Source organism: Lissotriton vulgaris, unplaced genomic scaffold (genome assembly GCF_964263255.1).
Source record: "Lissotriton vulgaris unplaced genomic scaffold, aLisVul1.2 SCAFFOLD_848, whole genome shotgun sequence".
Classification (NCBI taxonomy): Eukaryota; Metazoa; Chordata; class Amphibia; order Caudata; family Salamandridae; genus Lissotriton; species Lissotriton vulgaris.
In genome coordinates this window covers 337,936-365,258 of record NW_028245995.1, presented here as the reverse complement: position 1 = coordinate 365,258, position 27,323 = coordinate 337,936, and the positions used below count along the sequence as shown (strand labels likewise).

The 27,323-nt window shown below is 51.2% G+C and overlaps 1 protein-coding gene across 1 annotated transcript in view; it reads right to left on the bottom strand.

Annotated features, from left to right (window-relative positions):
• The window catches only part of LOC147666175 (serine protease 1-like), a 38,753-nt gene extending 27,822 nt beyond the window's left edge, over positions 1 to 10,931 (bottom strand). Inside the window, exon 1 of the mRNA XM_086949241.1 lies at positions 10,812 to 10,931. Within this exon, the coding sequence (XP_086805367.1) occupies positions 10,812 to 10,899 (88 nt within the window). The 5' untranslated portion in view covers positions 10,900 to 10,931. The remainder of the gene's footprint in view (positions 1 to 10,811) is intronic.
• Positions 10,932 to 27,323: the final 16,392 nt, after the last annotated feature.

The following is a 27,323-nucleotide window of genomic DNA, read 5'->3' as shown; positions in this document are numbered from 1 at the left end:
CGGGGTGACTGACAACCCACCTACAACTCAGGGTGTCTGAGAACCCACCTACAACACAGGGTGTCTGAGAGCCCACCTACAGCTCGGGGTGTCTGAGAACCCACCTACAACACAGGGTGTCTGAGAGCCCATCTACAGCTCGGGGTGTCTGAGAGCCCACCTACAACACAGCGTGTCTGAGAACCCGCCTACAACTCAGGGTGTCTGAGAACCCACCTACAACACAGAGGGCCTCATTTATGAGAAATAACGCATCGCTGCGTGAAAGCAGCAATGCGTCACTTCTCAGTGCGCACTGCTTGTGACATTCCTGATGCGTCATATTTAATCTATGACGCATCATGTCGCAAGGAGTTACAGATACATCAGTATTTCTGACGTATTTGTAAGCGCAAAAGTGACGCATTGCTGGAGTGTGTCACAAAAGTGACGCAACTCCAGCAATGCGTCCTTTCACATGGGGCAAGCCCATGTGAAAGGGCCTGCGTCAGTCTTACGCCTGCTGTGAGGCAGGCATAAGATTTCGACGCATTTGAGTCCTAGAAGTGACGCAGTGAAATTTCATTGATTTCACTGGGTCAATACGCCCCCCTTGCATACATTTTACCTGGAGCAGGTATAATGTGGCGCAGGGGTTTACAAAGTGACACATCTACCTAGATGCGTCACTTTGTAAATATGGCGCAACAAGGTGCATGTTTTAAGCCACTAGTGCGTCACAAAAAGTGACGCACCGGCGGCGTAAAAGTGACGCACAGCCTCATAAATGAGGCCCCTTGTCTACAAAATGCAAACAGGTCTCAGTTTGTCTGCACTATCGTCCATGGCTCACCGCTGCTGGTAGTAACTTAGCTTTATCCTCCGCCGTCACAAAGTTGCACCAGTCTCTGCCCAGCCATCAGAATAGTTGGACCCCTGGGAACGAAGCCGTATGTCGGATGCTCCTGGCAGAGATACCGTGGGCCTCATTTATGAAAAGTGACGCATCGCTGCGTGAAAACAGCGATGCGTCACTTTTCACTGCGCACTCCTTACGACATTCCTGATGCGTCATATTTAATGTATGACGCATCATGTCGCAAGGAGTTACAGATACGTCAGTATTTCTGACGTATCTGCAAGCGCAAAAGTGACGCATTGCTGGAGTGTGTCGCAAAAGTGACGCAACTCCAGCAATGCGTCCTTTCACATGGGGCAAGCCCCATGTGAAAGGGCTTGCGTCAGTCTTACGCCTGCTGTGAGGCAGGCGCAAGATTTTGATGCAACAGCGTCCTAAAAGTGACGCAGTGAAATCTCATAGATTTCACTGCGTCACTATTACGAGGCTTTTTGCGGGGTAACGCCACCTCTGCATACATTATACCTGACGCAGGTATATTGTGGCACAGGGGTTTAAAAAGTGACGCATCTACCTAGATGCGTCACTTTTTAAATATGGCGCAACGAGGCGCATTTTTTACACCGCTGGTGCGTCACAAAAAGTGACGCACCGGCAGCGCAAAACTGACGCAAGGCCTTCATAAATAAGGCCCCAGAGTGTCTGAGAGCCCACCTACAACTCGGGGTGTCTGAGAGCCCACCTACAACACAGGGGGTCTGAGAACCCACCTACAGCTCGGGGTGTCGGAGAGCCCACCTAAACCACAGGGTGTCTGAGAGCCCACCTACAGCTCGGGGTGTCTGAGAACCTGCCTACAACTCAGGGTGTCTGAGAACCCGCCTACAACTCAGGGTGTCTGAGAACCCGCCTACAACTCGGGGTGTCTGAGAACCCGCCAACAACACAGGGTGTCTGTGAGCCCACCTACAACTCAGGGTGTCTGAGAACCCACCTACAACACAGGGTGTCTGAGAACCCACCTACAACACAGGGTGTCTGAGAGCCCACCTACAGCTCGGGGTGACTGACAACCCACCTACAACTCAGGGTGTCTGAGAACCCACCTACAACACAGGGTCTCTGAGAACCCGCCTACAGCTCGGGGTGACTGACAACCCACCTACAACTCAGGGTGTCTGAGAACCCACCTACAACACAGGGTGTCTGAGAGCCCACCTACAGCTCGGGGTGTCTGAGAACCCACCTACAACACAGGGTGTCTGAGAGCCCACCTACAGGTCGGGGTGTCTGAGAGCCCACCTACAACACAGGGTGTCTGAGAACCCGCCTACAACTCAGGGTGTCTGAGAACCCACCTACAACACAGAGGGCCTCATTTATGAGAAATGACGCATCGCTGCGTGAAAGCAGCAATGCGTCACTTCTCAGTGCGCACTGCTTGCGACATTCCTGATGCGTCATATTTAATCTATGACGCATCATGTCGCAAGGAGTTACAGATACATCAGTATTTCTGACGTATCTGTAAGCGCAAAAGTGACGCATTGCTGGAGTGTGTCACAAAAGTGACGCAACTCCAGCAATGCGTCCTTTCACATGGGGCAAGCCCATGTGAAAGGGCCTGCGTCAGTCTTACGCCTGCTGTGAGGCAGGCATAAGATTTCGACGCATTTGAGTCCTAGAAGTGACGCAGTGAAATTTCATTGATTTCACTGCGTCACTTCTACGACCCTTCCTTGCGTCAATACGCCCCCCTTGCATACATTTTACCTGGAGCAGGTATAATGTGGCGCAGGGGTTTACAAAGTGACACATCTACCTAGATGTGTCACTTTGTAAATATGGCGCAACAAGGTGCATGTTTTAAGCCACTGGTGCGTCACAAAAAGTGACGCACCGGCGGCGTAAAAGTGACGCACAGCCTCATAAATGAGGCCCCTTGTCTACAAAATGCAAACAGGTCTCAGTTTGTCTGCACTATCGTCCATGGCTCACCGCTGCTGGTAGTAACTTAGCTTTATCCTCCGCCGTCACAAAGTTGCACCAGTCTCTGCCCAGCCATCAGAATAGTTGGACCCCTGGGAACGAAGCCGTATGTCGGATGCTCCTGGCAGAGATACCGTGGGCCTCATTTATGAAAAGAGACGCATCGCTGCGTGAAAACAGCGATGCGTCACTTTTCACTGCGCACTCCTTACGACATTCCTGATGCGTCATATTTAATGTATGACGCATCATGTCGCAAGGAGTTACAGATACGTCAGTATTTCTGACGTATCTGCAAGCGCAAAAGTGACGCATTGCTGGAGTGTGTCGCAAAAGTGACGCAACTCCAGCAATGCGTCCTTTCACATGGGGCAAGCCCCATGTGAAAGGGCTTGCGTCAGTCTTACGCCTGCTGTGAGGCAGGCGCAAGATTTTGATGCAACAGCGTCCTAAAAGTGATGCAGTGAAATCTCATAGATTTCACTGCGTCACTATTACGAGGCTTTTTGCGGGGTAACGCCACCTCTGCATACATTATACCTGACGCAGGTATATTGTGGCACAGGGGTTTAAAAAGTGACGCATCTACCTAGATGCGTCACTTTTTAAATATGGCGCAACGAGGCGCATTTTTTACACCGCTGGTGCGTCACAAAAAGTGACGCACCGGCAGCGCAAAACTGACGCAAGGCCTTCATAAATAAGGCCCCAGAGTGTCTGAGAGCCCACCTACAACTCGGGGTGTCTGAGAGCCCACCTACAACACAGGGGGTCTGAGAACCCACCTACAGCTCGGGGTGTCGGAGAGCCCACCTAAAACACAGGGTGTCTGAGAGCCCACCTACAACTCAGGGTGTCTGAGAACCCGCCTACAACTCAGGGTGTCTGAGAACCCACCTACAACTCAGGGTGTCTGAGAACCCACCTACAACACAGGGTGTCTGAGAACCCACCTACAGCTCAGGGTGTCTGAGAGCCCACCTTCAACACAGGGTGTCTGAGAGCCCACCTACAACTCATGGTGTCTGAGAACCCGCCTACAACTCAGGGTGTCTGAGAACCCACGTACAACTCAGGGTGTCTGAGAACCCACCTACAACACAGGGTTGTCTGAGAACCCACATACAGCTCGGGGTGTCTGAGAGCCCACCTACAACACAGGGTGTCTGAGAACCCACCTACAGCTCGGGGTGTCTGAGAGCCCACCTACAACATGGTGTCTGAGAGCCCACCTACAACTGAGGGTGTCTGAGAACCCGCCTACAACTCAGAGTGTTTGAGAACCCGCCTACAACTCAGGGTGTCTGAGAACCCACCTACAACACAGGGTATGTGAGAACCCACCTACAGCTCGGGGTGTCTGAGAGCCCACCTACAACACAAGGTGTCTGAGAGCCCGCCTACAACTCAGGGTGTCTGAGAACCCACCAACAACTCAGGGTGTCTGAGTACCCGCCTACAGCTTGAGGTGTCTGAGAGCCCACCTACAGCTCGGGGTGTCGGAGAACCCACCTACAGCTCGGGGTGTCTAGGAATGTATCTAGAGGTCGGGGTGTCTGAGAACCCACCTACAACACAGGGTGTCTGAGAGCACACCTACAGCTCGGGGTGTCTGAGAGCCCACCTATAGCTCAGGGTGTCTGAGAACCCGCCTACAGCTCGGGGTGTCTGAGAACCCACCTACAGCTCGGGGTGTCTGGGAATGTATCTCCAGCTCAGGGTGTCTGTGAATCCTACTACAACTCGGGGTGTCTGGGAATGTTTCTACAGTTCGGGGTGTCTGGGAATGTTTCTACAGCTCAGGGTGTCTGGGTATGTATCTACAGCTCGGGGTGTCTGGAAACCCACGTACAGCTTGGGGTGTCTGGGAACCCGCCTACAGCTAGGGGTGTCTGAGAACCCACCTACAGCTCAGGGCGGCTGGGTATGTATCTACAGCTCGGGGTGTCTGGAAACCCACGTACAGCTTGGGGTGTCTGGGAATGTGTCTACAGCTCAGGGTGTCTGGGAATTTATCTACAGCTCGGGGTGTCTGGGAATGAACCTACAGCTCAGGGTGTCTGGGAATGTATCTACAGCTCAGGGTATCTGGGAATGTATCCACAGCTCAGGGTGTCTGCGAACCCACCTACAGCTCTGGGAGTCTGTGAACCCACCTACAACTCCGGGTGTCTGAGAAACCACCTACAGCTGTGGGTCTCTAAGAGCCTGCCTACAGCTCCGGGTGTCTGGGAATGTTTCTACAGCTCAGGGTATGTGGGGATGTATCTACAGCTGGGGCATCTGGGAATGTATCTACAGCTCGGGTTGTCTGGGAATCTATCTACAGCTCATGGTGTCTATGAACCCACCTACAGCTCTGGGTCTCTGAGAGCCGCCTGCAGCTCCGGGTGTCTGGGGATGTATCTACAGCTTGGGGTGTCGGGGAATGTATCTAAAGCTTGGGGTGTCTGGAAATCCATGTACAGCTTGGGGTGTCTGGGAACCCGCCTACAGCTCGGGGTGTCTGAGAACCCACCTACAGCTCGGGGTGTCTGGGAATGTATCTATAGCTCAGAGTGTCTGTGAATCCTACTACAACTCGGGGTGTCTGGGAATGTTTCTACAGCTCGGGGTGTCTGGGAATGTTTCTACAGCTCAGGGTGTCTGGGTATGTATCTACAGCTCGGGGTGTCTGGAAACCCACGTACCGCTTGGGGTGTCTGGGAATTTATCTATAGCTCGGGGTGTCTGGGAATGTTTCTACAGCTCAGGGTGTCTGGGTATGTATCTACAGCTCGGGGTGTCTGGAAACCCACGTACCGCTTGGGGTGTCTGATAATGTATCTACAGCTCGGCGTGACTGGGAATGTATCTACAGCTCGGGTTGTCTGAGAAAGTATCTACAGCTTGGGGTGTCTGTGAACCCACCTACAGCTCGGGGTGTCTGGGAATGTATTTACAGCTCGGGGGGGCCTGGGAATGTATCTACAGCTCAGGTGTCTGGAAATGTATCTACAGCTCAGGGTGTCTGTATCTACAGCTCGGATGTCTGGGGATGTATCTACAGCTCGGGGTGTCTGTAACTACAGCTCTGGGGTTCTGTATCTACAGCTCGGGGGTTCTGTATCTACGGCTCGGGGTGTCTGTATCTACAGCTCGGGGGTTCTGTATCTACGGCTCGGGGGCTCTGTATCTACAGCTCAGGTGTCTGTATCTACAGCTCGGGGGTTCTGTATCTACAGCTCGGGGTTCTGTATCTACGGCTCGGGGTGTCTGTATCTGCAGCTCGGGGTGTCTGAGAATGGATCTACAGCTCGGGTGTCTGGGAAAATTTTCTGCAACTCGGGGGTCTGGGGATGTTTCTACAGCTGGGGTGTTTGGGAATGTATTTACAGCTTGGGGTGTCTGGGAATGTATCTACAGCTCGGTTGTCTGGGAATGTATCTGCAGCTCGGGGTGTCTGATAATGTATCTACAGCTCGGGATGCCTGGGAATGTATCTACAGCTCGGGGAGTCTGGGAATGTATCTACAGCTCGGGGTGTCTGTGAACCCACCTACAGCTCGGGGTGTCTGGGAATGTATCTACAGCTCGGGGTGTCTGGGAATGTATCTACATCTCGGGGTGTCTGGGAATGTATCGACAGCTCGGGTGCCTGTGAACCCACCTACAGCTCGGGGTGTCTAGGAATGTTTCTACAGTTCGTGGTGTCTGGGGATGTATCTACAGCTGGGGTGTCTGGGAATGTATCTACAGCTCGGGGTGTCTGGGAATGTATCTACAGCTCGGGAGTTCTGTATCTACAGTTCGGGGTGTCTGTGAACCCACCTACAACTCGGGGTGTCTGGGAATGTATCTACAGCTCGGGGTGTCTGTGAACCCACCTACAGCGCGATGTGTCTGGGAATGTTTCTACAGTTCGTGGTGTCTGGTGATGTATCTACAGCTGGGGTGTCTGGGAATGTATCTACAGCTCGGGGTGTCTGGGAATGTATCTACAGCTGGGGTGTCTGGGAATGTATCTACAGCTCTGGGTGTCTGGGAATGTATCTACAGCTCGGGGTGTCTGGGAATGTATCTACATCTCGGGATGTCTGGGAATGTATCGACAGCTCGGGTGCCTGTGAACCCACCTACAGCTCGGGGTGTCTGGGAATGTTTCTACAGCTGGGGTGTCTGGGAATGTATCTACAGCTCGGGGTGTCTGGGAATGTATCTACATATCGGGGTGTCTGGGAATGTATCGACAGCTCGGGTGCCTGTGAACCCACCTACAGCTCGGGGTGTCTGGGAATGTTTCTACAGTTTGTGGTGTCTGGGAATGTATCTACAGCTCGGGGTTTCTGGGAATGTATCTACAGCTCGGGAGTTCTGTATCTACAGTTCGGGGTGTCTGTGAACCCACCTACAACTCGGGGTGTCTGGGAATGTATCTACAGCTCGGGGTGTCTGTGAACCCACCTACAGCGTAGGGTGTCTGGGAATGTTTCTACAGTTCGTGGTGTCTGGGGATGTATCTACAGCTGGGGTGTCTGGGAATGTATCTACAGCTCGTTGTGTCTGGGAATGTATCTACAGCTCGGGTGTCTGGGAATGTATCGACAGCTCGGGTGCCTGTGAACCCACCTACAGCTCGGGGTGTCTGGGAATGTTTCTACAGTTCGTGGTGTCTGGGAATGTATCTACAGCTCGGGGTTTCTGGGAATGTATCTACAGCTCGGGAGTTCTGTATCTACAGTTTGGGGTGTCTGTGAACCCACCTACAACTCGGGGTGTCTGGGAATGTATCTACAGCTCGGGGTGTCTGTGAACCCACCTACAACTCGGGGTGTCTGGGAATGTTTCTACAGTTCATGGTGTCTGGGGATGTATCTACAGCTGGGGTGTCTGGGAATGTATCTACAGCTCGTGGTGTCTGGGAATGTATCTACAGCTCGGGTGTCTGGGAATGTATCTACAGCTCGGGAGTTCTGTATCTACAGCTCGGGGTGTCTGTGAACCCATCTACAACTTGGGGTGTCTGGGAATGTATCTACAGCTCGGGGTGTCTGGAAATGTATCTACAGCTCGGGGTGTCTGGGAATGTATCTACAGCTCGGGGGTTCTGTATCGACAGCTCGGGGTTCTGTATCTACAGCTCAGGGTTCTGTATCTACAGCTCGGGGTGCCTGTATCTACAGCTTGGAGGTTCTGTACCTACAGCTCGGGGGTTCTGTATCTACAGCTCGGGGTGTCTGTATCTACAGCTCGGGGGTTCTGTACCTACAGCTAAGGGTTATGTGGGAATGTATCTACAGCTCGGGGTGTTTTGGAATGTATCTACAGCTCGGGTGTCTGGAAATGTATCTACAGCTCGGGGTGTCTGGGAATGTATCTACAGCTCGGGTGTCTGGGAATGTATCTACAGCTCAGGTGTCTGGGAATGTATTTACAGCTTGGGTGTCTGGGAATGTATCTACAGCTCGGGGTGTCTGTATCTACAACTCGGGGGTTCTGTATCTACAGCTCAGGGTGTCTGTATCTACAGCTCGGAATGTCTGTATCTACAGCTTGGGGGTTCTGTATCTACAGCTCGGGGTGTCTGTCTCTACAGCTCGGGGTGTCTGTATCTACAGCTCGGGGTTCTGTATCTTCAGCTCAGGGTGTCTGTATCTACAGCTTGGGGTGTCTGTGAACCCACTTACAGCTCAGGGTGTCTGTATCTACAGCTCATGGTGTCTGTATCTACAGCTCGGGTGTCTGTATCTACAGCTCAGGGGTTCTGTATCTACAGCTCGGGGGTTCGGTATCTACAGCTCGGGGGTTCTGTATCTACAGCTCGGTGTGTCTGTGAATGTATCAACAGCTCGGGGTGTCTAGGAATGTATCTACAGCTCGGGTGTCTGTATCTACAGATCTGGGTGTCTGGGAATGTATATACAGCTCGGCGTGTCTGTATCTACATCTTGGGGGTTCTGTTTTTACAGCTCGGGGGTTCTGTATCTACAGCTCGTGGGTCTGTATCTACAGCTCGGGGTTCTGTATCTACAGCTCGGGGGTTCTGTATCTACAGCTCGAGGTGTCTCTATCTAAAGCTCGGGGTGTCTCTATCTACAGCTCGGGGGTTCTGTATCTACAGCTCGGGGGTTCGGTATCTACAGCTCGGGGTTCTGTATCTACAGCTCGGCGTGTCTGTGACTGTATCAACAGCTCGGGGTGTCTGGGAATGTATCTACAGCTCGGGGTGTATGTATCTAGAGATCTGGGTGTCTGGGAATGTATATACAGCTCGGGGTGTCTGTATCTACATCTTGGGGGTTCTGTATCTACAGCTCGGGGGTTCTGTATCTACAGCTCGTGGGTCTGTATCTACAGCTCGGGGTTCTGTATCTACAGCTCGGGGTTCTGTATCTACAGCTCGAGGTGTCTCTATCTACAGCTCGGGGTGTCTCTATCTACAGCTCGGGGTGTCTCTATCTACAGGGGTCTATCCTGCCATCTGGAAAGATACCCTCCTCAAACCCCTTCTGAAAAAATCTCACCTGGACGCCGAAGACCCCAACAACTATAGGCCTATTGCCAGCTTGCTTTATCCAGCAAAACTAGCAGAAAAACTGATGAATACACAACTATTACAGTACATTGAAGATCACCTCCTATTAGATGACACCCAGTTTGGCTTTCGTAAACACCACAGCACCGAGACAGCACTTATCAAAGCCACAGACGAGATAAGAACAATCCTAGATCAACGCGGGACGGCAATACTTATCTTGCTCGATTTGTCTACGGCTTTTGACACGGTCGATCATAACATCTTGACCGACCGTGTCAATGCTATAGGTGTTCGGAACAAGGCCAAGGATCTCCTCACCTCCTTTCTCTCCAACCGCACACAAATGGTGCAATTGGGAAACTTCAGCTCCGCCCGGATGACACTTCCCTGTGGCGTCCCCCAAGGCTCATCCCTAAGTCCTACACTATTTAATGTCTACGTGACAGATCTAGCCAGGGTCATCAAGGACTTTGGGATGAGCCTAACATCTTACGCAGATGATACCCAATTGATATTATTCATAAAAAACAACGGAGATGAAATTGCGGCTAATTTTCAACAAGGTATGGTGACCATCAGTAACTGGATGCCGACCAACTGTCTCAAATTAAACCCCTATAAGACGGAGGTAATGATCTTTGGAAATCTGTCCCCAAACTGGCCAGGAGCATGGTGGCCTGACGAACTAGGCTCACCGCCCATACCAACCACTAAAGTAAAAAACCTGGGGGTACTGCTAGATGATAAATTAACATTTGCTGCCCCCGCAAACTCCATTGTCTCAACTGCCTTTTACAAACTCAAATCCATCAAAAAGATTCTTCCTTTTCTACCTCCTGACTCAGGTAAAACATTGGTTACGGCTTTTGTTATGTCAACTCTAGACTATTGTAATGGACTCTTCATCAATGCTCAACAGAAAGTCATCCGCAAACTTCAGTCTTTACAAAACGCAGCTGCAAGAATGCTCTCTGTGACCCCAAAATTTAAATCCATCACCCAAGTGATCAAAAATTACTACTGGTTGGCGGTAAACAATCGAATCAAATTCAAGGCACTTTGTACAGCCTACAAAGCCTCCCGTAAACTAGGGCCCCGCTTTCTTATCAACTCTTTGGCATTCTATGCCCCTAACAGAACTTTGCGCTCTATGAATGCCCTGTTGATGACTGTGCCCCGAACTAAAACAGCTTCTTGGAGTGACCGCCGTTTCACTGTTGCCACATCCAAACTGTGGAACTCACTTGATACGGACATCAGATCCTGCCCCACCCTTACTCTCTTTAGAAGGAAAATAAAGACCTGGCTTTTTAACCAATAAATCCTCGTCATCACTCCCTCTGATCTGTCTTTATCCAGCGCCGAGACGCCTTTGGGTATTTGCCTGCGCTTAACAAATCTCATAAATAAATAAATAAATACAGCTCGGGGTGTTTGTATCTGCAGCTCGGGGTGTCTGGGACTCACCGGCAGCTCCGAGGAGCGCGAGGAGAACCAGGACTGTCTTCATCCTGTAGAGCAGAGTCGAGAGCTGTGGCCCCAGTGCCAGGCACATATATACCACTATCGAGATAGCTTATCGCCGTCGATGGCCTTGGGGCCGGGGCAGCTGCCCTGTTCTCAGCCAGGATCCCTCTCCAGCTGTGGCCCTGAGCCCTGAGAGTGCAACATCTGCTGGGAATGTGCAGATAAGCGAAGGGCCCGCGTGCTGGTGACCCAAGGACCCGTATGGAGAGGGCAGTGCCCACGTGCTGGTGACGCAAGGACCCGTATGGAGGGGGCAGTGCCCACGTGCTGTTGACCCAAGGACCCGTATGGAGGCGGCAGTGCCCACGTGCTGGTGACCCAAGGACCCGTATGGAGGGGGCAGTGCCCACGTGCTGGTGACCCAAGGACCCGTATGGAGGGGGCAGTGCACAGGTGGGGAGGTCAAATATTTAACAAAATACTCTTTCAATGTCATATTTTCCATGAAGGGCGGAGGCGGGGTGAGGGAGGGGACTCTCTGCCCAGCTGGAGCTGAGCACAGAGACCAGCACAGCCGGGGCCCTGAGAGTAGTAAAGTTAGGATTTTGTCTTAAGTTTGACTTAAGACAAACTTAAGACAGACTTGAGACAGATTTAAGACAAACTTAAGACAAAATCCTAATTTTACTACTAATAAATGCCTTCTGTGAATACCTAAAGTAGTAAGTTTAGGATTTTGTCTCCGATTACTTCTGTGAATCGGGCCCAGACTGTCCGGGATCACCTGGCACTGCCCAGGGCCCTGCACCCTCTCAGCAAAAATGGACATCATGTAGTAAAGGCCTAATCCCTTCGACTCAGCACTCACGCAGCGGATGGCGTATCATGGAAACGAGGACAGCAAGCTCACCCGCAGAAAGACAGCGTGCATGCTGCAGATGGCGTATCATAGAAACAAGGACCTCAAGCTCCCCTGCAGAGACAGCGTGCATGCTGCAGATGGCCTGGCATGGAAATAAGTACCGCCAGCTCATCCGCAGAGAGACAGCACACACGCTGCAGATGGCGTAGCATGCAAACAAGGACCGGAAGCTTACCCGCAGAGAGAGAGCGCATGACGCTGCACATGGCATAGCATGGAAATAAGGACCGCAAGCTCACCAGCAGAGAGAGAGCCCACGCGCTGCAGATGGCGTAGCTTGGAAACAAGCGGGCAGATTTACAACTTCTCTCGCATTTCTGCTAATCAGCAGGGATGCGCCAGAACAGTTGCGACACGCCAAGCCACCCGTGCACCACCACTGATGCACCGCATTTGCAATGCGGCGCACCGTGGCGCACTGATGGGCAGATGCGTGTTGCATTCCCCGGCATAAAGGCGGTGCATTGCTGGAGTCGCGTCGCAAGCGCGAGGCAGCTCCAGCAAGGCTCGGGGTGCCCCTATGCCTAACATGCTGCGTCAATCCTTACGCCTGCTTGAAGCAGGCACAGGGTTTTGACACAGCATGGCCGTAAAAGTGACTGAGTGAAATCTTGCAGATTGCCCCCCCACATGTGGCGCAAGGCTTTACAAGTGACGCATCTCCCTAGATGCGTCACGTTGTAAATACCACACAGCATGGCGCTGGCTTTGCACCTCCGCTGCGTCACTAAAGTGATGCACAGCGGCGCAAATGCGGCGTACAGGGCTTGCAAATCTGCCCCAAGCTCACCCGCAGAGAGATAGCGCATGCTCTGCACATGGCGTACCTTCGAAACAAGGACTGTAAGCTCACCCGCAGAGAGATAGTGCATGAGCTGCACATGGCTTAGCATGGAAACGAGGACCACAAGCTCACCCCCAGAGAGAGAACAAACGCCCTGTAGATTGGGTAGCATAGAAACAAGGACGGCAAACTCACCCGCAGAGAGACAGCGCACTCGCTGCATATGGCTTAGCAAGTAAATAAGCACCACGAGCTCACCCGCAGAGAGACAGAGCACATGTCCTGAAGATTGCGTAGCAAGGAAACTAGGACTGCGAGCTCACCCGCATGGAGACAGCGAATGCACTACTGAGGGTGTAGCATGGAAACCAGGATGGCAAGTTTACCCGGAGAGAGACAGCTCAATGGAGGTCCAGCGAAGTTCAGCGTGTCCAGACAGTCAAAGTGTAGTGGTATCCTCTTGCAGAATCTTGTCCACGTAAAATCTAATGTCCTGTAGCCAGGTAACCCATTTTATACCCACGGGAAAGGGTTGGACTGATTCTAGGGACCCTCCTAGGGGAAGGGTAGGACAGAGGGGTGGCTACACCCATGGCCTTTGCCCAGTTTAGCGCCAGAGCAGGAGCAAATAGCACCCAGAACTGGTTTGAGCTGGACTATGCATGGGGACTCCAAATGTGCCCCTCGTGCAGACTTTCTGGCACGGACACCGTGCAACCACCCAGCCCCAATACACTAAACCCTGTCTGGGAGGTGGTCACTGTGAGAAGTTAGACTGGTATATGATGTCCACTATTCTAGTGGGCACCTTGCACCAGTCCAAACAACCCTTATTGATGGTAGGTTGTAAAGTCAACCTTATGGAAAGCTATCCTAGTGGTAGCTGTGGATAGCAGCCTTCGGGCTAAGAATTAAAGGTGAGTTAAGCTAGTTGTTTTACCTATAATAATCCCTTGAATGATCAAATAAATGCACACCACACAAGGTATATATCATATATATATGTATTTATTCTAAACACAGCCCCTCTGGACTCTTTATGAAGTCAGAGGTAAAAGTACAATACAAGGAACTTAATTAGCATATAATAAGTTGCACAGTATACGTTATGCCATAGGGGCCTCACAAACCATATACTAAAATAGTGGTATAAGAACCACGTGTGAGTTAGAAAGCAGGCCTAGGGCCTGTAGAACCGCTGGGGCTATCTAGAACCACTAAAGGTTAGGATTAGGAGGCCCATGGGAGATGCGTGCAGTGTCTGAACACAGCCGCGGGTTATTATTGACTTTCTATGAAGAACAAACAAGTTACAATTTTAAAGATTAAGGGCACTTCTAGGTTAACTACGATGGAACCCTTTGAGAGTCAAGACCCACGGGAGCACCGGAGTACTCGTGTTACCTTCCCCAGGAAGCCAGGTGCAAAGGCGTCTTTTGGTGTCGGGTTTCGTCGTAGATTCCAATGGAGAGCTGCGAAGAAATGCTGCAGGCGACCAGAGGAAAAGTGTCCGGGTGGATCCAAGGGTGGATCGGAGATGTGAAGAACCTGAAAGCAGAGGAGACAGAGTCTGGGTCACTTGCCAGTGACCAGGATGGCGACAGGAAGATGCCACCAGATGTTGGGTGATTTCAGGTGAAAAGGTGAAGTTTGTCTCTTCAGCCACGAGGACCAGGAGGTGTCGACGATGACCAGGAGCTGGATTTGAGCTGTCCCACAAAGGATTTAGCTGACTGCGGTGTTGGAATCCAGATTGAACCCAACAAGCCTTGGCAACGGCAACTCATGCAAGATGTCAAGATTGGCTTTGGTGCAGACCGGCAGTGTTTGAGGGACTCCTCCTTTGGAGAGGAGTGGGAGCAAGTCTGGAGCAACCAGCAAAGCTCAAGAAATCAAAGATGGCCCTTTGTGGGGGCTCACTAGCCAACGGACTAGGAACCGCGAAGGGGCCTCAAGCGGAAATGCACAAAGCGGGCCCACAGGACACTTGTGGAGTGTAGGCCTCTGGGCTTTGGTGCAAAAGGTGCTCGGGCAGGGGCTTCAAATACCCCAATGCACAACTTCTAGATACCTTGGGAAGTTGGTGCAGTTGCAAAAATGCAGGATGTCCAGGAGTTCTGGTCCCACGTCTTTTGTGTCCGCTACAGGTCTCCGCTTTGCTTGGAGTGCAGGTCGGCATCAGAGATGTCTGGAAGTCCATGTCCTGTGTCTCAGATTCTTTTGGATCCTGCGGGATCCTCGAAAATGCAGACCAGCAAAGATGCTGTTGGTGCCTGTTTGGACAGGGTTGTCACTCCTTGACCACATGGGAGATTTCTTCCGTCTTCCAGCCGATATGGAATGTCAAAGGTCCAGGAATTATGTATCAGAGTTTCGTCCAGGGTAATCTAAAGTCCTAGGGACTGGGATTCAATACTTATAGTGAGTTTAAGGGTTGGACTAACTCTAAGGTCCCTCCTATGGGTGGACCTGGGGAGGGGGTGGTTACACCCCTTCCCCTTTGTCCAGTTTCATGCCAGAGCTTGGGTTGAGTGCCTCAGCAACCGGTTTGAACTGGGAAATGCATGGAGCACCTTGTGTGCCCCAGGCAGTGTCTGAAAAGCATTCACTGAATGCAACCCACCCTGCCCCAATACACTAAAGCCTGTCTGGGGAGGTGCTAGCACCTCCCTGGACAGGAAACCTATTGTCCAGGCCTCCCATGCCAGAGTTTCATCCAGCAGCAGGAGAGCAGACTTGTGTCTGTGGCAGCAGCATCCATTTTGTGATGCTGGGGCTCTGTTTAACTTTAACCGGGTTTACCAGTAACTACATGTCTTCTCCCTCTAGAAGGGTGGAATGCTACCCCCGTCACAAGAACTGGCGGGGGAAGGGGGTAGTATTCCAAAGTCTTTGACACCTTACACGACATTTTTTGATAAAGCCAAACCAAAGTCAGCATTAACCGCGAGGATTATAATGCACTTAAGAGTATATGGTATGGCTATATCATAGAACAGCTATAAGGAGATAGTTCCGAAAGCTGCAGAGGGGCTCAGCCCATGCTAGGGCACCCTCTCACACAAAACCAAGCACTCTGCCTCCAGGATTGTCAAGGCCTGCCATCGGAGTGACTTATAGGTTACTATGTGTCTGTATGTATAGATATATAGATATAGGTATACTATATCTACGTATGGGGTGATTACACCATCTTACCCAGGCTGCAATTACAAACCTGTGGTGTCAGTTTGGAAGACTAACCAGGGGTGGCACAATACATGCTGCAGCCCCTGGTAGGCCTAGGGTGCACATATGCTCTGGGTACCTAGGGCACCATATACAGGGGGTCACAAGGGTGACCCAGTAACCAATCTGGTATGTACTTAAAGTACATGGTATGAATTTAGAGAGAGAACAGCCAGGCTGTTGGCCTGATTAGCAGGGCCACAGCCATACTAAAGTTGAAAAACCAGTGAAACACAGCAACAAGTGGAGGTAACCATAGGAAGCAAACCCTACTCTCCTACAGTCACACCTCCTTGTGACAGGATATCTATTGTCCAACCTTCCTCTGTGTGAGCACCGCTCAGCAGCAGGAGGGCAGACTTCTGTTTGTGGCTGGCAGCGTCCATTTTGTGCTGTAAGGATGGAGAAAGTTGGTACCGGTAGACTTAGGTACCCCAGAATCTTGGTTCTGAGGGGAGGAATCAAACCTCCCACACCAGGTACTGGTGTGTAGGTATGAGTCCAAGGTGTTTGACACCAAACACAACATACTTAGTTGTAGTAGTTTTCAAGATAACGTTTACTACAAGGTTATAACGCACCTCTACCTATATGTCTGGCTGCGTCACTGACATCCCAGGAGAATGGTCTCCAAAAACTGCAGAGGGGCCCTGCTCATGCAGGGGCACCCTTTCACAGAAACCCCAGCACCCTGCCTTCAGGATTGTCAACTTCCCCACACATATGATCAACTTGGTGAGCCTCGCAATGACAATTGTTACATTTTGTGTTAACATTGTACAGACATGACCATTTTTACAATTTGTGTTAACCCTGTAAAGACATCACAGAGCCTGCAAGGGGTTCTTATGTAAGCTATGGGTCCACTATGTGTTCACTCAACCCCGTAGTACATGCGCGCTATAACCAAATGTATCCCTACAGAAGAGTTGCTAACTCTGTGTAACTAGAATTGCTAACCCCATGGAACAGGGGCTGCTGTCAAACCCGCGATTGAATTGATGCACACTGTAAATATTAGCAATACTATGAGGTACCGGATAAGGGGCAACTCCGCTTAATAAGGGCTACTCTCAAGCCCGCATTTGAAATGATGTACTCTGTAATTATCAGCACTAATGGTAGAAATTGACAACCAGCACCGAGGGTGTTAGAAGTCATGCGCCATAGAGCTAGTGTCCCTCGAGCTCCCCAAGCCCACTCCAGTGACGTGCGCGGACCCAAAGCACACGTGCGTAGGATTACACACCCCGGGAAGCTCCCCAAGCTGACTCCAGTGACGTGCGCGGACCCAAAGCGCATGCGCGTACGATTACACACTCCCGGAAGCTCCCCAAGCCGACTCCAGTGACGTGCGCGGACCCAAAGCGCATGCGCGTACGATTACACACTCCCGGAAGCTCCCCAAGCCGACTCCAGTGACGTGCGCGGACCCAAAGCGCATGCGCGTACGATTACACACTCCCGGAAGCAGATATCCCTGTAGCCCGTCTCCCCTGCCTCCAAACGCATTGACATCACTCTAAAAGACTGTAGCGAGGACCAGGAAGGCCATTGCTGCCCCGGAGCACGGCGATTCAGTAAGTGCACCCGCACTACCGCTAGAATCTGCACCTTGAACTTAATGTAGGCTGAGGTCCCCCGCTTTACTTCATAGTTCCCTCCGGTTTTCATTGCAGATCCCGACCCAAGGCGCGAGTCCAGGAATCTAATTGGTAGCTATTTCTGTGCCTTTCTTTAGTCCACGCTTCAATTAACTGTCATGGTAGGGTAAAAGTACCTTCAAGGGATTTTGTTCCTATATAATTGAAACAAGATTTCAAACAATATTTGCCTGCCTTGTATAAATAGGGCCGATGGTGGAAAGCAACAACCACAAATATTCAATCAGCATGCAAAGGTCACTTTAAGTGATCCAAATAGAGGAGAGGGTCACTTTAAGTGACCTTTGCATGCTGATTGAATATTTGTGGTTGTTGCTTTGCACCATCGGCCCGAGGGTCACTCTAAGTGACCTTTGCATGCTGATTGAATATTTGTGGTTGTTGCTTTGCACCATCGGCCCTATTTATACAAGGCCGCCGAATATTGTTTAAAATCTTGTTTCAATTATATAGGAACAAAATCCCTTGAAGGTACTTTTACCCTACCATATCTCTTGCCCAAACCCTCAAGGGTATATTGGGTTGCTCATTCTTTGGTCATTCAATTAGCTGTCAAGCGTCCACGTGGCACATTGATTTGTATCCTAAACCGATAGCAGCTCCCATCGAGGTTGTACCTTGTTTAAACAGTCGATAATTCCTGTACCCTTGTTCTTAGGACCCGACTCAAACATATGATCCCGCTTTCAAAACCACGTATACTCCCTTCATTATGTACCCAAGTAAGCATGGTGCACAATTTAAAATTTCTCTCTAACTAGCACCAAGTTTGGACACTGATTAATTACTCTCTCCTAGACTTAGTTTTAACGAGCACCTGGAACGTATGACTAGATGTGGAGGATCCCCAACTCCAATGAACCAGCAAGTGAAAAGCTAATTCACACCGTTAATACCCAGATTAGGCCGGCCAAGTGGGTTTGACTTCTTGCCTTTTGCTCACCCCAGATCCTCTCCCACTTCGAGTGATGCTATAACCAGGCCACTGAGATACTGAACCCCTTGAAACCAACAGAGAGTGCGCCAGACACTCCTCCTCTCCATTTACCTGCTTCCTTGAAATAGTAAGTGCAGGTACGCAACGCGGCGCCTAGTGCGATGTTTACCCTATAAGTTATTAGTACCCCAAGCGCTCATGCATGCCTCAGCTGCAGTCCCCTGGTTCCCCACCACCCGGGACTATTTAGTAATTAAGATTCCATAATAAGCAGTATGCGTGCCAAAGGTATTATCCTGCCACTGGGAGCACACAGGCACTGTATTAATCAAATATCCAGTAGGGCGCAGTGCTAATATAAGCTTACTTTTACTCTAGTTTCAGACTGCTCACCCTGTCCTGATGATGATCTTGACTCAATAAAGATCGAAACGTCGTCGACCCCCCCAATGAAAATCCCCCCATTGTATATATATTTTTGTGGATTTCTTTTTGTTGTCCACGTGATATTTCGTGTATTTTCACTTTCACGTTACGCACCTTATCACTCATGTGAGCACCTGAACGTACTTGTGTAATACCAACTTTCAAAATGCAATGATTAAAACGACACATGTTGCCGTACATGCTCTGCTCCCTAATTGATTTAGTCTCTCCACAAAATAACTTTTTTCTTGTCCTTGGACCTAATTAGGCCACCCTTGAACCATTGTTCTTTTTGCATTGAGGATTGTTAAGGCATGCTGTAGGGGTGACTCATCAAGTTTTGAGGGTAGTGATATATTTAGATATAGTGATCCCATATCTCGTAAGTGGTGAAAGCGCCACCTTACACAGGCTGCTGTAGCAGAACTGAAGTGCCATTTTGCATGGTCTCTCAGGGGTGGCATAATACATGCTGCAGCTCCTGGGGGGCCTCTGGGGCACCTATGCCCTGGTACATGGGTACCAAATACTAGGGACTGATAAGGGTACCCCAGTGTCCAATCTGGAGTTGTACCAAAGCACACACATGTTAATTTAGAGGAGAAAGCAGGTAGGCTGGGGTCCTGAATAGCAGGATCCCCACCAGACTATTCAAAGCAGTGGGTGCAAAACGTGGGGGTAACCATAAGAAGCAGATCATAGTTTCGTTCAAAGAGGTAGAGATAAGGGGCAGAAAGAAGGGGGTTGAGAGAAGGAGGTTGAGATCGGGGTAGAAAGAAGGAGAGAGAGGAGTAGAAAGAGATAAAAAGCAGAAAGAAGGGGTTGAGAGAAGGAGGTTGAGAGAAGGGGTTGAGAGAAGGAGGTTGAGATCGGGGGTAGAATGAAGGAGAAAGAGAAGGAGCAGAAAGAAGGGGTTGAGCGAAGGAGGTAGAGAGGAGGTAGAGATGAAGGGTAGAGAGGAGGGAGGGCAGAGGTTCTGCACCATTAGGGGGGGGTGACGCATGAAATGCAGAATCTCCCACTCCTTCCTGCAATGAACCGGGTGCGCCAGGACCCCGGAGGAGGGGGGGGTTGTGGGGGGGTAGTAATTAATCTGGAAGACGCTTGCCCACACAGGCTTCCAGTTCTCAAGAAAGGAGCAGACGCCGGGGGTGCCGGCTGCAGAGGGGGCGGAGGGTGGGGCCTGGCACAGCAGGTGCCATCCCTGAGACGTGCCCGGGGGCCCAGAAGTCTCTAACACTGTCCTGAGTCACCGCTAGCTGTGTCCTGGGTGTGAGACTCTTCCTAGAAATGTGTCCGGATGCATCCAGACGGCACAGGGAGTGAGGTCTGTGGACGAGACCCCTGGGGGGGGGGGGGTGAGGTCTGTGAACAGGACTCCTGAGGTGTGAGGTCTGTGAACCAGACTCCTGAGGTGTGAGGTCTGTAAACCGGACTCCTGAGGTGTGAGGTCTGTGAACCAGACTCCTGAGGTGTGAGGTCTGTGAACCGGACCCCTGAGGAGGGAGATCTGTGACCTGGACTCATGAGAGGTGAGGTCTGTGACCCAGACTTGTGAGGGGTGAGGTCTGTGACCCAGACTCCTGAGGTGTGAGGTCTGTGACCCGGACTACTGAGGTGTGAGGTCTGTGAACCAGACTACTGAGGTGTGAAGTCTGTGAACCGGACTTTTGAGGTGTGAGGTCTGTGAACTGGACTCCTGAGGTGTGAGGTCTGTGAACCGGACTCGTGAGGTGTGAGGACTGTGAACTGGACTCCTGAGATGTGAGGTCCGTTGACCAGACTCCTGGGGGTTGAGGTATAGTCAGCAAGGAAGCACCTGACTAGCCAGCACAGGGTGTGAGGTCTGTGCACCATACTGCTGAGGTGCGAGGTATGGTCAGCAAGGAAGCTCCTGAGGTCAGGACAGGGTGTGAGGTCTGTGAACTGGACTCCTGAGGTGTGAGGTATGGTCAGCAAGGAAGCCCCTGAGGTCAGGTCAGGGTGTGAGGTCTGTGAACCGGACTCCTGAAGTGTGAGGTCTGTGGACCGGACTCCTGAGGTGTGAGGTCTGTGGACCTGACTCCTGAGGTGTGAGGTCTGTGACCCGGACTACTGAGGTGTGAGGAATGTGAACCAGACTACTGAGGTGTGAAGTCTGTGAACCGGATATTTGAGGTGTGAGGTCTGTGGACCAGACTACTGAGGTGTGAGATCTGGTCAGCAAGGAAGTCCCTGAGGTCAAGATAGCCTAGGCATGCCCCATTGAGGCCTTCCCAGGTAAGTAAGGTGGGGAAAATGGTGGCGGTGGCAATACCTCACACTGCCAGCATTGACTCACTCACTCAGTAATGCCTCAGACCCCCAGTAATGCCTCAGACCTCAGTAGTACCTCAAACCCTCAGACCCTCAGTAAATCCTCAGTCCTTCAGTAATGCCTCAGACCCTCAGTAATGCCTCACTAATACTGGCTCCCCGTCAATAAGAGGATTACCTTCCGGCTCTTTACCCACGCACACAAAGCACTCTACGAAACCGGTCCTGAATGCCTCAACACACGACTGTCCTTCTACACCCCCCCCCCGCCAGCTGCGATCCTCCAACCAAGCCCTTGCCACTGTACCTCGAATCAACAAAACCACCATGGGAGGTAGATCCTTCTCCGACCTGGCAGCTAAAACCTGGAACTCACTTCCCACTCACCTTCGCCTTACTCAGAACCACCTAGCATTCAGAAAGCAACTTAAAACGTGGATATTTGACAAGTAATTCCCCATCCTTCTTCAAGCGCCTTGAGACCCTCTGGGTATGTAGCGCGCTATACAAATTTATTGACTTGACTTGACTTGACTTGACTCCCTCAGTAATGCTGCAGATCCTCAATAAAGCTGCAGACCCTCAGTAATGCCTCATACCTTCACTTATGCCTTGGACCCTCAGTAATGCCTCAGTAATGCCTCAGACCTTCAGTAATGTCTCAGACCTCAGTAATGCCTCAGACCCTCAGTAATGCCTCAGTAATGCCTCAGACCCTAAGTAATGCCTCAGAGCCTCAGTAATGCATCAGACCCTTAGTAATGCTTCAGTAACGCCGCAGTCTCTCAGTAATGCCTCAGTCCCTCAGTAATCCCTCAGACCTTCAGTAATGCCTCAATCCCTCAGTAATGCCTCAGACCCTCAGTAATGCCTTAGACCCTCAATAATTCCTCAGTAATGCCTGAGAGCCTCAGTAATGCCTCAGACACTCAGTAATGCTTCTGACCCTCAGTAATGCCTCAGTCCTCAGTAATGCCTCAGACCCTCAACAATGCCTCAGGCCCTCAGTAATGCCTCAGACCCTCAGTAATGTTTCAGACCCTCAGTAATGTTTCAGACCCTCAGTATTGCCTCAGACCTCAGTATACCTCAGACCCTCAGTAATGCCTCAGTTCCTCAATAATGCCTCAGACCCTCTGTAATGCCTCAGACCCTCAGTAATGCCTCAGACCCCCAGTAATGCCTCAGTCCCTCAGTAATGCCTCAGACCCTCAGCAATGCCTCAGTCCCTCAGTAATGCCTCAGACCCTCAGTAATGCCTCAGTCCCTCAGCAATGCCTCAGTAATGCCTCTGTAATGCCCCAGACCCCCAGTAATGCCTCAGTCCCTCAGTAATGCCCCGACCATCAGTAATGCCTCAGTCCCTCAGTAGTGCCTCAGTAATGCCTCAGACCCTCAGTAATGCCTCAGACCCTCAGTAATGCCTCAGACCTCAGTAATGCCTCAGTCCCTCAGTAATGCCTCAGACTCTCAGTAATGCCTCAGACCCCCAGAAATGCCTCAGTCCCTCAGTAATGCCTCAGACCCCCAGTATTGCCTCAGTCCCTCAGTAATGCCTCAGTAATGCATCAGTCCCTCAGTAATGCCTCAGTTCCTCAGTAATGCCTCAGACCCTCAGTAATGCCTCAGACCCTCAGTAATGCCTCAGTAATGCCTCAGTCCCTCCTTAATGCCTCAGACCCTCAGTAATGCCGCAGTCCCTCAGTAATGCCTCAAACACTCAGTAATTCCTCAGCCCCTCAGTAATGCCTCAGCCCCTCGGTAATGCCTCAGTCCCTCAGTAATGCCTCAGCCCCTCAGTAATGCCCGAGACCCCCAGTAAAGCCTCAGACCCTCATTAATGCCTCAGTCCCTCAGTAATGCCTCAGACCCCCAGTAATGCATCAGACCCTCAGTAATGCCTCAGACCCCCAGTAATGCCTCACTCCCTCAGTAATGCCTCAGTCCCTCAGTAATACCTCAGACCCCAGTAATGCTTCAGTCCCTCAGTAATGCGTAGACCCTCAGTAATGCCCCCGACCCTCAGTAATGCCTCACTCCCTCAGTAATGCCTCAGACCTTCAGTAATGCTTCAGACCCCCAGTAATGCCTCAGACCCTCAGTAATGCCTCAGACTCTCAGTACTGCCTCAGACCCTCAGTAATGCCTCAGACTCTCAGTAATGCCTCAGACCCTCAGTAATGCCTCAGACCCTCTGTAATGACTCAGACCCTCAGTAATGCCTCAGAACCTCAGTCATGCATCAGCCCTTCAGAAATGCCTCAGTCCCTCAGTAATGCCTCAGACCCCCAGTAATGCCTCAGTCCCTCAGTAATGCCTCAGTCCCTCAGTAATGCCTCGGTCCCTCAGTAATGCCTCAGTCCCTCAGTAATGCCTCAGTCCCTCAGTAATGCCTCAGTTCCTCAGTAATTCCTCAGTAATGCCTCACACCCTCTGTAATGCCTCAGACCATCAGTAATGCCTCAGACCCCCAGTAATGCCTCAGTCCCTCAGTAATGCCTCAGACCCTCAGCAATGCCTCAGTCCCTCAGTAATGCCTCAGACCCTCAGTAATGCCTCAGTCCCTCAGCAATGCCTCAGTAATGCCTCGGTAATGCCTCAGACCCCCAGTAATGCCTCAGTCCCTCAGTAATGCCTCAGACCCTCAGTAATGCCTCAGACCCTCAGTAATGCCTCAGTAATGCCTCAGACCCTCAGTAATGCCTCAGACCCTCAGTAATGCCTCAGACCTCAGTGATGCCTCAGTCCCTCAGTAATGCCTCAGACCCTCAGTAATGCATCAGACCTCCAGTAATGCCTCAGTCCCTCAGTAATGCCTCACTCCCTCAGTAATGCCTCAGACCCTCAGTAATGCCTCAGACCCGAGTGATGCCTCACTCCCTCAGTAATGCCTCAGTCCCTCATTAATGCCTCAGACCCCAGTAATGCATTGGTCCCTCAGTAATGCCTCACTCCCTCAGTAATGCCTCAGATCCCCAGTAATGCCCCAGTCCCTCAGTAATGCCTCACTCCCTCAGTAATGCCTCAGAACCTCAAAAAAGCCCCAGACCCCCAGTAATGCCTCACTCCCTCAGTATTGCCTCAGACCCTCAGTAATGCCTCAGACCCTTAGTAATGCCTCAGTCCCTCAGTAATTCCCCAGTCCCTCAGTAATGCCTCAGACCCTCTGTAATGCCTCAGTCCCTCAGAAATGCCCCAGTAATGCCTCAGACCTTCAGTATTGCCTGAGACCCTCAGCAATGCCTCAGACCTTCAGTAATGCCTCAGACCTCAGTAATGCCTCAGACACTCAATAATGCCTCAGAACATCAGTAATGCCTCAGACCCTCAGTAATACCTCAGACCCTCAGTATTGCCTAAGACCCCAGTATACCTCAGGCCCTCAGTAATGCCTCAGTACCTCAGTAATGCCTCAGACCCCAGTAATGCCTCAACCCTCAGTAATGCCTCAGTCCGTCAGTAATGCCTCTGTCCCTCAGTAATGCCTCAGTCCCTCAGTAATGCCTCTGTCCCTCAGTAATGCCTCACTCCCTCAGTAATGCCTCAGACCCCCAGTAATGCCTCAGTCCCTCAGTAATGCCTCACTCACTCAGCAATGCCTCAGACCCTCAGTAATGCCTCAGACCCCAGTAATGCATCACTCCCTCAGTAATGCCTCAGTCCCTCAGTAATGCCTCAGACCCCAGTAATGCCTCAGTCCGTCAGTAATGCCTCACTCACTCAGCAATGCCTCACACCCTCAGTAATGCCTCAGCCCCAGTAATGCATCACTCCCTCAGTAATGCCTCAGTTCCTCAGTAATGCCTCAGTAATGCCTCACACCCTCTGTAATGCCTCAGACCATCAGTAATGCCTCAGACCCCCAATAATGCCCCAGTCCCTCAGTAATGCCTCAGACCCTCAGCAATGCCTCAGTCCCTCAGTATTGCCTCAGACCCTCAATAATGCCTCAGTCCCTCAGCAATGCCTCAGTAATGCATCGGTAATGCCTCAGACCCCCAGTAATGCCTCAGTCCCTCAGTAATGCCTCAGACCCTCAGTAATGCCTCAGACCCTCAGTAATGCCTCAGTAATGCCTCAGACCCTCAGTAATGCCTCAGACCCTCAGTAATGCCTCAGACCTCAGTGATGCCTCAGTCCCTCAGTAATGCCTCAGCCCCTCAGTAATGCCTCAGACCTCCAGTAATGCCTCAGTCCCTCAGTAATGCCTCACTCCCTCAGTAATGCCTCAGACCCTCAGTAATGCCTCAGTCCCTCATTAATGCCTCAGACCCCAGTAATGCATCGGTCCCTCAGTAATGCCTCACTCCCTCAGTAATGCCTAAGATCCCCAGTAATGCCCCAGTCCCTCAGTAATGCCTCACTCCCTCAGTAATGCCTCAGACCCTCAAAAAAGCCTCAGACCCCCAGTAATGCCTCACTCCCTCAGTATTGCCTCAGACCCTCAGTAATGCCTCAGACCCTTAGTAATGCCCCAGTCCCTCAGTAATGCCCCAGTCCCTCAGTAATGCCTCAGACCCTCTGTAATGCCTCAGTCCCTCAGAAATGCCCCAGTAATGCCTCAAACCTTTAGTATTGCCTGAGACCCTCAGTAATGCCTCAGACCTTCAGTAATGCCTCAGACCTCAGTAATGCCTCAGACACTCAATAATGCCTCAGAACATCAGTAATGCCTCAGACCCTCAGTAATACCTCAGACCCTCAGTATTGCCTCAGACCCCAGTATACCTCAGGCCCTCAGTAATGCCTCAGTACCTCAGTAATGCCTCAGACCCCAGTAATGCCTCGACCCTCAGTAATGCCTCAGTCCGTCAGTAATGCCTCTGTCCCTCAGTAATGCCTCAGTCCCTCAGTAATGCCTCGGTCCCTCAGTAATGCCTCACTCCCTCAGTAATGCCTCAGACCCCCAGTAATGCCTCAGTCCCTCAGTAATGCCTCACTCCCTCAGTAATGCCTCAGACCCTCAGTAATGCCTCAGACCCCCAGTAATGCCTCACTCCCTCAGTAATGCCTCAGACCCTCAGTAATGCCTCAGATCCTTAGTAATGCCTCAGTAATGCTTCAGTCCCTCAGTAATGCCTCAGACCATCAGTAATGCCTCAGTCCCTCAGAAATGCCTCAGTAATGCCTCAGACTTTCAGTATTGCCTGAGACCCTCAGTAATGCCTCAGACCCCCAGTAATGCCTCACTCCCTCAGTAATGCCTCAGACCCTCAGTAATGCCTCAGACCCTTAGTAATGCCTCAGTAATGCTTCAGTCCCTCAGTAATGCCTCAGACCATCAGTAATGCCTCAGTCCCTCAGAAATGCCTCAGTAATGCCTCAGACTTTCAGTATTGCCTGAGACCCTCAGTAATGCCTCAGACCTTCAGTAATGCCTCAGACCTCAGTAATGCCTCAGACCCTCAATAATGCCTGAGACCCTCAGTAATGCCTCAGACCCCCAGTAATGCCTCACTCCCTCAGTAATGCCTCAGACCCTCAGTAATGCCTCAGACCCTTAGTAATGCCTCAGTAATGCTTCAGTCCCTCAGTAATGCCTCAGACCATCAGTAATGCCTCAGTCCCTCAGAAATGCCTCAGTAATGCCTCAGACTTTCAGTATTGCCTGAGACCCTCAGTAATGCCTCAGACCTTCAGTAATGCCTCAGACCTCAGTAATGCCTCAGACCCTCAATAATGCCTCAGACCCTCAGTAATGCCTCAGACCCCAAGTAATGCCTCAACCTTCGGTAATGCCTCAGTCCCTCAGTAATGCCTCAGTAATGCCTCAGACCCTCTGCAATGCCTCAGACCCTCAGTAATGCCTCAGAACCCCAATAATGCCTCAGTCCCTCAGTAATGCCTCAGACCCTCAGCAATGCCTCAGTCCCACAGTAATACCTCAGACCCTCAGCAATGCCTCAGTCCCTCAGCAATGCCTCAGTAATGCCTCAGTAATGCCTCAGACCCCAAGTAATTCCCCAGTCCCTCAGTAATGCCTCAGACCCTCAGTAATGCCTCAGACCCTCAGTAATGCCTCAGACCCCAGTACTGCCTCAGTCCCTCAGTAATGCCTCAGACCCTCAGTAATGCCTCAGACCCCCAGTAATGTCTCAGTCCCTCAGTAATGCCTCAGACCCCCAGTAATGCCTCAGTCCCTCAGTAATGCCTCAGTAATGCATCAGTCCCTCAGTAATGCCTCAGACCCTCAGTAATGCCTCAGACCCCCTGTAATGCCTCAGACCCTCAGTAATGCCTCAGTCCCTCAGTAATG